Source organism: Setaria viridis, chromosome 9 (assembly GCF_005286985.2).
Source record: "Setaria viridis chromosome 9, Setaria_viridis_v4.0, whole genome shotgun sequence".
Lineage (NCBI taxonomy): Eukaryota > Viridiplantae > Streptophyta > Magnoliopsida > Poales > Poaceae > Setaria > Setaria viridis.
The window spans coordinates 7555490-7566542 of NC_048271.2; the positions used below are offsets into that span (position 1 = coordinate 7555490).

Genomic DNA, 11053 nt, shown 5'->3' on the forward strand with positions numbered 1-11053 from the left:
CCGCGCCGATTCCCATCTCCTGCTCCTGCGCGACACCCTGCAGGCCACGCTGTGCTGTGCGTGCGAGCGAGCGCAGGAGCGAGATTTCTGCAGGTGACACGAGCTGGCCGGTGGGTCTCTCTGACCGTCTGATCACGGAGGGACCACCTGTAAATAGGTCACACCGGTCTAAGAGATTCTGTACGGGAGAGGGGGGAAAAAATAGCCTGGTCTAAGACTTTCTCTAAGTACTACTAGCATTCCGGTATAAATATTCGCAGTAAACTTGGGCCTCTCTCCCTCGTGCAACCACTGCTAGCTTGGCTTTGTTTAATCCGGAGGCCGTGTTGGTTGCGAGGATCTCGAGATGCGCCCTGCCCTGCCGAACTGCCGATCGATCGATCGACACGGCCGGCCGGCCGGCGGGTTCAAATGCTGCTGGAATGAATGATTAGCCCGGGGAGTTGGAGCTGCTGACACTGCGTGCTGTGTGTTTTTTAAGCGATGGCGCATGTGAGGATAATGGGATTGGGACGAGACAGGGGTGGTTATCTTAAGATATGGCGGGGGAGAATGAGTGATCCGGATGAGAGTGTGGCAGGGCAGGTCCCGCCGTGTGTGTGTTGAGGGAGAGAGAACGAATGACGGGACGTAGTAACGATTTGGGAGAATTGGGACAGGACACGAAGAATGGCGAGGCAGCCGGTAACATGATCAGGCCATGGTGGGTGGGTGTTTTTCGGTGAACGGTGGTGCTTCGGATTTCCTTTTAACTGTGACAGTGAAAGAAGAGAAGGTTGCAAGGAATCGAAAGCTTGATTTGAAGAAGGGGATTGCGGGATTGGGATACGGTTGGCAGTTCAATATCTTTGACAGACCATTTGGAATTGAGATTCGTGGAGGAACTCCTGTGAATCGCTATCACCTTTTTGCATCCTACTACGAAAAGCTCTGAGTAATGTTTTGTTGAGTTTCGATTGGATGAGCTCAAAGAAAAAACTAGCGTAAAGCCTCGATATCCCCGTTATTTCCTCGATGAAATGCTTCGCGTATGCTACAAATATATGTAGATGAAGAATCTGGCGTTGCAAACACAATAACAATCCACATGATGCATCCATTAAAGTAGAAAAATTATTTTTCAAGGAGAAATGAATGCTATTCTAAGGTACATGCGGTCAAGCTATCGAAAACCTTGACAAGTACTAAACGCTAAACTATCCAGGTTTGCCACATACGAACGGGATCAAGGTGAGCACGAGATACCGTCCCCGTATCCTACGCAACAATTATACTGGACACTGGAGCTAATAACTGCCAAACAGGCCGTGTCTATACCGTCTTAAAACTTACACAGCAACCACACGATCGATCAATCACTCACTCACTCACCCTCGACAACAAGATCACTTCGAGTTGGTAGCTTGTCCTGCTGCCGCCGTCCATCCGTGTAATCCCGATCTCAGAACTCTGATTACCTAGCCCGTCCATTCACCCAATAAAAAAGGCCCCCTATCGAAAAGAACCACATGCCATCGTGTGATACTGTGATTCATCCCTCCCTCCAAAAATTCCCCTATTCTTTTCTCCTTTTTTCCTCCGCATACAGAGAACACATCCTGTCAATGGAGACCTTATCCTATCGTCGTAGGAGTGCGGAGCTGAGTTGACGCAGGCCCTTTTTTTCCTTCCTTCGCATCGGCGCCGAATGTGCGATCGCGAACTTGTTGAGTCCCGCGCCCTGACCCGCCAGGCCGCCACCGCACCCAACCCGCATGTGCGCGCCCCACCGGCTCGGACAGACCGACCCGATCGCGCGCCCCGCATCGCCCCGTCCCGTCCCGCCGAACCGACCCCGTTGTACACGGGGCTCCACGCGTAGCGCCGCGAGGCCGCGCTCGCGGTGCTGCCGGCTGCCGCCGCAACGAAAATTCCACACGCTGGCGCCGCGCCCTCCGCCCCCATCCCCTGCGCGCCGCCGCGGCGTGGGCCGGAGCGCGATCCCGCCGCGGGGGGATAGATGGATGCGTCGAATCGATGGATAGGATAGGGACGACGAGCTGTGTTAGTTACGCGTGAGGTCACACCCCCACCCGCGGCGCGCGCGACGCGAGGGTGCCCGTCCCTTGCTGCTGCCCCCCGGGGCGCGCGCAGCCGCGCACCGGCGCGTCATGTGGGTGAGGGCCGCAAAACAGGAGCACAAAACGTCGCCCGCGACGGGGGGAAAACGGGGGCGAGGGGGGATGGAACGGCACGGGGCGGGCGCGCGATCGCGTCGGGGGGTGGTGGGTCAGCCCCCCCAGTCATACGCGAATTGACCCGCCCGCGCAACGCCCACCCGGATCAGCGGGCGGGTGGGGGGGGGCCCGTCCCCCGGCGAGAGGCCATCTCATATTTTTCTCTGCTCCTTTTCGTTTTCTTTAGCCTGCGGTGGGGCCGGCCTGTCCCCGGCGCGGGCAGGCGGGGGAGTCAGAAACCCAGAGCTCGAGCTAGCTGGGTGACGGGGATGGGAAGGGAGAGGTACAGGCCGACGGGTGGGTCCCACCACCACGCTGCCTCCATCATCTCCTGACATGAGCCACCTGATCCCGATTGGACAGCTGTTGCTGCTGCCCGCCTCCGGCCTCCCCTCGCGCGCTCTCTCTCTCTCTCCTCCTCCGGCCAAGTTCTACCCCGATTGGCCCGCCTTCCTGCCGCACCTTACCGCGGATGGTTAAAAAACGGCAGAGAGATCAAGGATCGGACTAAACAAGTTAAACCCTCGTAGCAGTAAAGTTTGTTTTATCAGTAACCCTCTCGGTGAGCCACGCATTCTCGAGGAGATTTCGTGGGCGAGCGCGTAGATTCGACGGACCATGCGCGTCGCGCTGCCACACGCAGATTTCATCGCTGCGAGGGGGATCACGGGACGCGTGAAATGTTCCCCTGAGGCCCTTGGGCCCGCGCGGCAGCGAACAATTACCGCACCGCGCGGTTAATTTGAAAGCGGGGAGAGGGCAAGGCCACGCCGCGGGGTGCGGTGCGCCCCATGGGAGGACAAGACCTCAACAGAAGTGGCAATGTGCCGTACTGTACCAGCAGAGCCCTCTCAGGTTGCCACTGCTCCCTCACCTCTGCGCCAATCCCAGCACAGCAGGCAGTAAAAGTTCCTGTACCCCCGCGCTGCGGCGATTAACGGCGCTACATTAACCATTTACTATTGGTAGGTTAATTAGGCTAATCCCAGTGGGAGTTTCATAGAGGTTTCATGCACATTAAATACGGTGACACATCAGCATATGTGATGACATGGCATGGTAGTTATGAAGTGAGAGAGGGAAGGGGTTTCATCAGGATGAAACTGTGTATACACTGTTTCCAAGATTATGAAACCTATTGAAACTTGCATTGGGGGCTATAGAGTTTCATTTCAACTAACCATATCCAATCACATGCCTCACAATTAAATGTCATGGGCATCCTATGAAATCGTGAAATGAAACTGTGCACTGGGACTCCTTGTTTCATTCATGAGAATACACCTCATGGGATGATGTGACATCCTTGGAAACATTGCAATGAAACCTTGCACTGGGACTGGCCTTAGAATTAATATATTCGCGAATTAGATTCCATCTTTGCAATTAGTTTTATAATTAGTTCATATTTAATTCTTCTAATTAACATCGGAACATCCACACTGCTAAAACCTTCTCACGCCGGGTGAATCTTAGAGCGCGCGCACGGGAGTCGCTCCCCCGCCTGCAGTAAAACGCTACCGCTCCCCGGGTCCTTTTCGCCTGAGCAAGGGTCTACCTCGTGCTAACCTGGCTGGTGTTTGCTGTGCTCGCCATTGGTGATTGTTCTTCTTTCTCCTGTCAAAGCTCGGAGAAAACACATAGTCATGGCCGGGCCCCTTCCCTCCCACTGTAGAGCTGTAGTCCTGCTGCCTGATTTCTCTGATTATGTGATAGTAGATGGACTAGTTAATAATAATGCGCACTGATTGCATAGCAGATAACAACCATTCAATATTGCGCAGGAACAGTCAGCCTGGTTCGCGATGCAGCTCCCATGTGAACGCTCATGTTCATTTTTAGATCAGGGAACAGCCGTCAGAGGACGGCCATACAGGCGAAGGGATACAATGAAGGCAACGTAACGAAATGTTTCAACATTAGCAAGCGCAGGACGCATCGACCATGGCCATCTCTCCGAGACTGGCAGAACGTTCTTCCAGGATGGGCAAGGCAGTAAGGACCTCTAGTGGTCTCGTGAAATGAATACAAGCAAAACAAGGCCCGTATCGATGGATCCACAAAGCAAAGCAAAGCCACAAATTCCAGTCGAGCTTCATGAGCTGAATACACGAGGGTGGCATCAACATGCAGCACTATGAATCTATTGATCAATAGAGGGAACAGCGAAATGAATACATGAGGCAACAGCATTGTGTTCAAGCATTTGAACAGATGAACATAGCTCAGTTTTGGATCCGATGCCTTGTATACAAAATTTTCATTAGAGCTAAAGAAATCCGGTTCGTCCTTATTGGATATGAGCGATTGGAGGAATTACACATAATAATAGACATTTAAACATAATAATAGGCTACCATAGTTCGTGGATTGAAGGAAGGGGAGGGGAGGGGATCGGGAGAAAGAACGAACGCAGGCCGGTCCTGTCGGAGTCAAAGTATCCATCTCATCACGCCGGCGGGAACCGTGACCCGGTCGCTCACTGCAATTCAGCGTTCATTGACCTCTAGCTTCAACTGTGCCGGCGAGCTGGAGGGAGGGTGCGCCATGCCCGGGGACGTGCATCTTGATCAGCGTCCAAAACCCCACCAGCCCGATCACGGCGCGGCGGCGCGCCATGCCGAGGTGGCGATGAGCGGGCGCGTATGCCACCCCAGGGTCAGGCACCCGTCCTTCTCCTCCACCCTGTACCCGTCGCCGCCGGCGAAGAGCGCCAGCAGCGTGCTCGCCTGCTTGTAGGCATTGGAGCCCAGGTGCACGGGCTCGAACCCAGCGCGGCCCAGGCGGTTGCGCCACTGCCCCAGCGTCTCGTGGCGCTCCGTGCGCTCAGTGCCCTCGCACGCCACGACGTTGCAGATCTGCCGGCCGAGGTACACCTCGGACATGACCTGGTCCGTGCCGCCGGCCGGGGCCGGAGAGGCATCGGCGGCGGAATTGCCGGAGCCGGCGCCCTCGAGAGAATCGAACATGGTGGAGTAGTAGTGCAGCGACTCCGTGAAGCGGTCCAGGAATGAGCCGGAGTTGTGGTTGGCCTCCTGCTCGACCACGGTCACGATCCTTGGCCGCACTGCGCGCACCGTGCCCAGGACCTTCTCCAGGGCGCCGGGCTGCGCCAGCAGCCGATGCAGCTCGAACACTGAATTGACGGCGATCACCTCGGGTTCGTCATCCGTGTCCTCGCCGTCCGGTTGCAGCATGAACGGCTCCAGGTCAGCGAGTGTGGCGGCGACGAGGCCTCGGTACTGGAAGTCGACGCGGATGGTGTGCGCGAACTGGGCGAGCTTCCAACCCACCTGCTGCAGGGCGTCGGTCTCGTCCGGCTGCGGCGGGCCGACGCCGGTGAGGCGGAACGATGGGGGACCGCCAGGACGGAGGGCGAGGGCCTGGAGGAGAGCCGGCCACTGCATCCCCTGCTTGATGCCGAAGTCGACGACGTGGACGCGGCGGCAGCCGGCGAACGCCTCGAGGATGGCCTGGTTCGCGGTGAAGTGGGCGAACTTGAGGTAGGGGCAGGACTCGTAGAAGTGCGCGTGGAGGAGGTCGGCGAAGGCGGCGTCGAGGAGGGAGCTGTCCGGGGCGGGGCGGAAGCGGTACACACGGCGAGCGAGCGCCTCGCCGAAGTAGGCGGCGACCTTGCGCATGGCGCCGCCCTGCGACGAGGCCAGCATGGGGATTTGCTTGACCAGCGCCTCCGCCGCCGCGAAGTTCTCCTGCTGCACGGCCTCCGCGCAAGCCAGCAGCGCGTGCACGAGCCGGATCCCGGCCTCCTGCGTGTCCACCACCACCACCGGCACCGCGGGCCCGCTGGCCGCCGCGGACGCTTGCGCCGCCGGCGGGGCCGCCTCGACCACGGAGCTCCTGGTGCGACCGCCGTCCAGGGATGAGGACGATGAGGAGGAAGACGACGTGCTGCCGCCGCCAGTTCGCATCCGCTTGGGCTCCCGCGCCGAGTCCGTTGACGGGTCGGCCGACGCCGCCGCCGGCGAGGGGATCGGCTTGAGGGCGTACGTGCTGCTGGACGAGTCGACGGCGGGTGGGAGATCAAAGTAGACGCCACCGGCGGCGGCGCCACCCGTGACGGTGGAAGAGGTGGACGCGAGCCGCGGAGCCGGCGGCGCGGGCGGGAGCGGCGGCGGGGGCGCGTTGAGCTCGGACAGCATGCTCTCGACCCAGGACGACAGGTCGGAGGGGTTGTAGTGCACTGTGTCCGTGGCGAGGTGCGACACGAACCCGTCATCGGCAGCAGCGCCGGCGCCGCCCATCCCCATGGCCATCTCGAGCTGCTCCAGCTTCTGCGCGACGTCCGCCATGTCCGACGAGCGCACCTTGTACCCGAGCGCGGCCAGCAGCTCGTCCACCTCCTCATCCTGCTCCCCCGCGCCCGCCACCGCCGCCATCATCTTGTCCTTGGAGGAGCCCATGTCACCGCCGCTCCCGCCGGCGTCTTGGTACTCGCGCTTCATGATCTCGGGGCTACGCACCTAGCTAGCCAGCTAATAATTGCTTGCGCGCCTCGGTTTCGGTTCTGGGATAGCTTGGGATTTGGATCCAGGGTTGGGAAGTGGGAGTGGGGAAGGAAAGGGGAAGGGAAGGGGAGGGGGAAGCGAGGCTGGAGGCGAGAGGGGTGGGAAGCGAGGAAGGCCAACTAGTAGTAGAAGCAGCGGCGGGGGAAGGGGGCCGCGAAGGCATCAGCCATCAGGTGATCAGAGAGGAAGGCATCTATCTATAGTCTCTCGCTGCAGGCGGGGCCCGGCAGCTCCCTCCCCCCCAACACGCGCACAGCGTTGGATCGATGGACGGATTCGTCGCGGCCGTCCTTTTCACCAGACAAACTTCACCATCCAGTTAGAAATCCTCCGCCCACCACCCCAAAGATCGCCACAATTAAAAAGGGGTGATCAGAAGTGGGGAGCTGCGTCCACGGCTCACTTCTCCATCTTGGTAGCCAATGGGGAGCCGAATTCTTTTCTAGCATGTGGACTTAACTCTGTAGCCCAGCCTGTGGCTAGCAAATTGTAACCTTTTTTTCTTTTCTTCTTTTAAAGAAAAAAAATCTTCATCATACCTTGGACTACTAAAGAAAACCACAAACACTCATACGGCTTTGTACCACAATTCCTATCAAACATTAATCTATTTAGAATAATCATTAAAACTAAAGAATATTTTTTTTGTGAAAATGGATTACTCCTATATTTTTAAATAAGTGCATGTCATCGGAACTTACAAATAGAACCCTTGCAAAGAAAGAATACCTAAGTATGCCAAACATTCTTTGTCTAATATATGTGCATGGTGTACATCACCACGAACTAGTGCTAGACAATGAGCGAGCTCAACTCGTCAAAATACTATTTCATACCTGTAAATACTCCTTCGTCAAAATACCCAAAGATAGATGATATTTTTAGCTCTAAGCAAAATCATCAGCATCTCATTCATGAAGAAAGCCCTCCGTTTTCCTACAAATAGCTATTTCGATCGATCTAGTTACAAGGTTGAGCTAGCTCATGAGCTAATAATAGTTTGAACTTAGTATCATGAGTTGGAGTGAGGTTAAACATGTTAACAATATATGATATGGTCACGAGGGTGGTAGAAAATTACCTTGACATGGGTTGATGAATTAGAAATGTGAGTGTTTTGAAAATCAAAATAAACGGTATTAAGAATAGGGTTTGTGTTGACTTATGAGTTGGATGGCAAGTTTAGTTTGGCCAATCAGAAAAATAGCAAACAAACAAACAAGTTTAGTATTGCCGTATTCACTGATGAGCTAATCAAACAAGCTCACGAGTCGCTTTCTGAAAATGTCTAGGCTCAATTTGTGTGAAAAACCAAGAATGTGAAAAGGAAGAGCGGATTCACAACTCTAAGCGCCTTTTGCATGTCATGGACACAACTGAAATCCCTAGTATTATTTCGTCGTAGGAGCGTGCTATGTAATTCAAAGGGTGGCAAGGATCGGTAAGTTGGTATCCGTTTTTCATGGCCATGGCATATGAATACCATTTTTCTGTAGGGTGCGTAACGCGAGAGGGTTTTCTAACAAATGATTGCAAGCTTTAGCATGAGCTTTAGATGTGTATAGGAACTAAACACATGAAACGACAATATAACACTCATATCACCTTGGGAAGAATTAGTGGCAAAATAAGTCGAGGAACTATTAATTGGCGCATATGACCTTGCCATGACATTTTGCTAGGGAAGTTTTATCTGCTACATTTGAGACTTTAATTTGATAGTGGCAATTGCATTTTCAATGGTACTATATACGTGACTTTAAACAATAGTACTATTAGAAAATAGTAACCAGTATAAGATCAAATAAGTTTTGTAAGCATCTTGGTACACACATTTCAATTATGACTAACATTAAGTTCCATCTAAATTCAATGAAATTATTTTTACAATTCATTTTTTAATGATTATGTGCAACCAGTAACATATGGTCACGGACTCATGGTGCACTAATGATATTGGCCAATATTCGATGGTATTTTCTTTTCAGAAAAAGAAAACCACTTGGGTCTCAAATATTTTTTTTAATGAAAGTGTATAGAAGACTGCAAAGATCCTGAAGATATTGGTACGGTGAAACAAAACTACGTTTGTATAGTCAAACTAGTGTATTAAAACCATATTTATGATGTGTGTCTCCGGTATAAGTCTGTTAAATGCACTTCATCAATGGAACAACAGAAGAATTTTCAACCCACTGCTGCGCTAGAATAATACTTTTTGACCAATATCCCTGAATTAAATAACTGAAACATGTGCTCTGGTCTCAAAAAGATGAAGGCTCCTGTAGATATTTGCCGGAAGCCACAGGGAGGCAAACATGGCTGCGTGGTACTGAAATGCTCCGGTGCGATGGGCAAAATCGTTGGACCCGGGCCTCCCACTTATTTTTGTTTATTCCGTGGCATCCATCGATTCTGCTGCGTACAGTTAAGTGGCAACCCAATCACAGGCGCGCTGAGCTGCCGTGGGCCACGGACGGTCGCCGGCGAGCCCCCACGCGCTTTGCGATTCGCGCGACGGGATCCGGGTTGGCCGGCCCGGTCCTCGACGACGACGAGCCAGCCACAGGTTCACGAGGCCCCTAATCCTTATCGCGAGCGAGCCCACCCCTGCCACGTGCCAGGCAGCGCCATGTGCTGCTCCCTGGGGAGATCACTGTGAAGCCCGAGTCCACCGTGCACCGGGCGTTCGCGCGGGAGCTTCTTGTCGTACAACAGGCGAACAGGGGTGCGGTAAACTCTTGGTGATGAGGTGGTGCGCCTTGCCTTGTGCGTGACTGTACGGGAGTGGCTGCAGAATCGCTACGCCTACACGTTTATGTTCAGAGAACAGGAGCAGGTTGTGGATGTCCATGCGTTGATTCACTCACGTCCTTGAGATGCAAGCGCCAACCTGATCCGCCTTTCGGAGATATCAAGCCGTACTAGATTAATGAAGTGCGAGGTTCTTGTGCACCCTAATACTACTATAAACTTGCATTGCATCTGGTAGTTGAGGTATTTCTTTCTCGAAAAGAATCACATACATGATTTGGGTATAAACAACCGGGATGCAATTGATACCACAACAATGAACTTTAGAGTGTGTGCAAATATAACTATGTAATCGGCCTTTTTCTATTTAATTCACAACAACCTTGGTTAAGCAATTTCAGGTGAGGAAGCGCCACTTTCTTTCAGCCTATCTTATTTTAATTACACTATTGGAAATGAATCATTAGGACCCCTGATCCTACACCAATCGAGCCGAGAGGCTTGCACGCGTCCCTCTTCGCCAACCGCGAACTTATCTCAAGCTCAGCATAGATAAGCTCATAAGCTCCCCCGAAACATTATTTATGCTACTTCAACACATCCGTTAGCACATCGAGGCAACCTGTTTCGCGTCATACTTTTGGCTAATCATCCGTCGTGTTAGCGTAGGGTACCAACACGCATCTGAGAGCTCCCAGCTGCTACCTTCCCAATCATCATTTAGGACATCATCAACTACCCATAATCAAGTTCCGCTCGAGAGGTTGAAGGGAAAAAAGAAAAACTCGCCGTCGTCCAACAGCAGCCAGGTGTAAGGAGCGCAGTGCCCGTAGCGTCAGGCCTTGGAGCCCCAACTCCCGTGCAGACCGAGGACCGGACGGGGCCCCGCATCTTCCCCCGCCCCGGGCGGCCGTACGCGCACACCAGGCACGGGCCCCCCGTCCCTGCCATCCGGGCCCCGCGCCCCATACGCCGGTGCAGGGGCGCCCGCCCCCACCGGGCCAGCGCGCGCACGTTCCCGTCGCGCTCGCGCCGGGCCGTGTCGCGGTCACGGGCGTGCTGTGCCGTGCGTACACCCCCCGTGCCGTTTGCGCTGTGCTGGTGGTCTCGACGCGACGGGACGCGACGCCGTTTTGGCCCCGCGCCCGCGAGGCCCGCGGCGCCGTGCCTCCCCGGCGCCCCGTCCGTGGAGGGCGCCTGTGGCCTTTGGGGGTGCCAGCGTGGGGGTGGGAACTGGGAACGTGGGGTGGAGGCGGCGGGGAAAGGCGATGATTCGGCGTTACGGCACCCGTCGCGACGGCCTCCGGCGGGCGACTGGCGTGGCGGGACGGCGATGCCGATGGCGGGTGTGCCCACCTATCCGGCTCCGGCCAGGCCGGCGTCACGTCACGTGGGCGCGGGGGGGGGGGGGGGGGGGGGGGGGTGGCGGGGGGTCAGGCAGCAGCAGGCGCTGGTGGGTGGGGCTCCCCCTTGCCTTTGCCCCGGTCCGGCGCACGGAACGGGCCACGCGTACAGGAGGCGAAATGGGGCGCGATCGTTACATGCGGGGCGCGACGT

The 11053-nt window shown here is 55.1% G+C and overlaps 1 protein-coding gene across 1 annotated transcript; it reads right to left on the minus strand.

The window, feature by feature from the left end:
* Positions 1-4333: 4333 nt before the first annotated feature.
* On the minus strand, positions 4334-6918 carry LOC117838658 (DELLA protein DWARF8). The gene has a single exon (XM_034718773.2). The coding sequence runs from the start codon at positions 6677-6679 to the stop codon at positions 4814-4816; it is 1866 nt and encodes a 621-aa protein (XP_034574664.1). The 5' UTR covers positions 6680-6918; the 3' UTR covers positions 4334-4813.
* Between the last annotated feature and the right edge of the window lie 4135 nt (positions 6919-11053).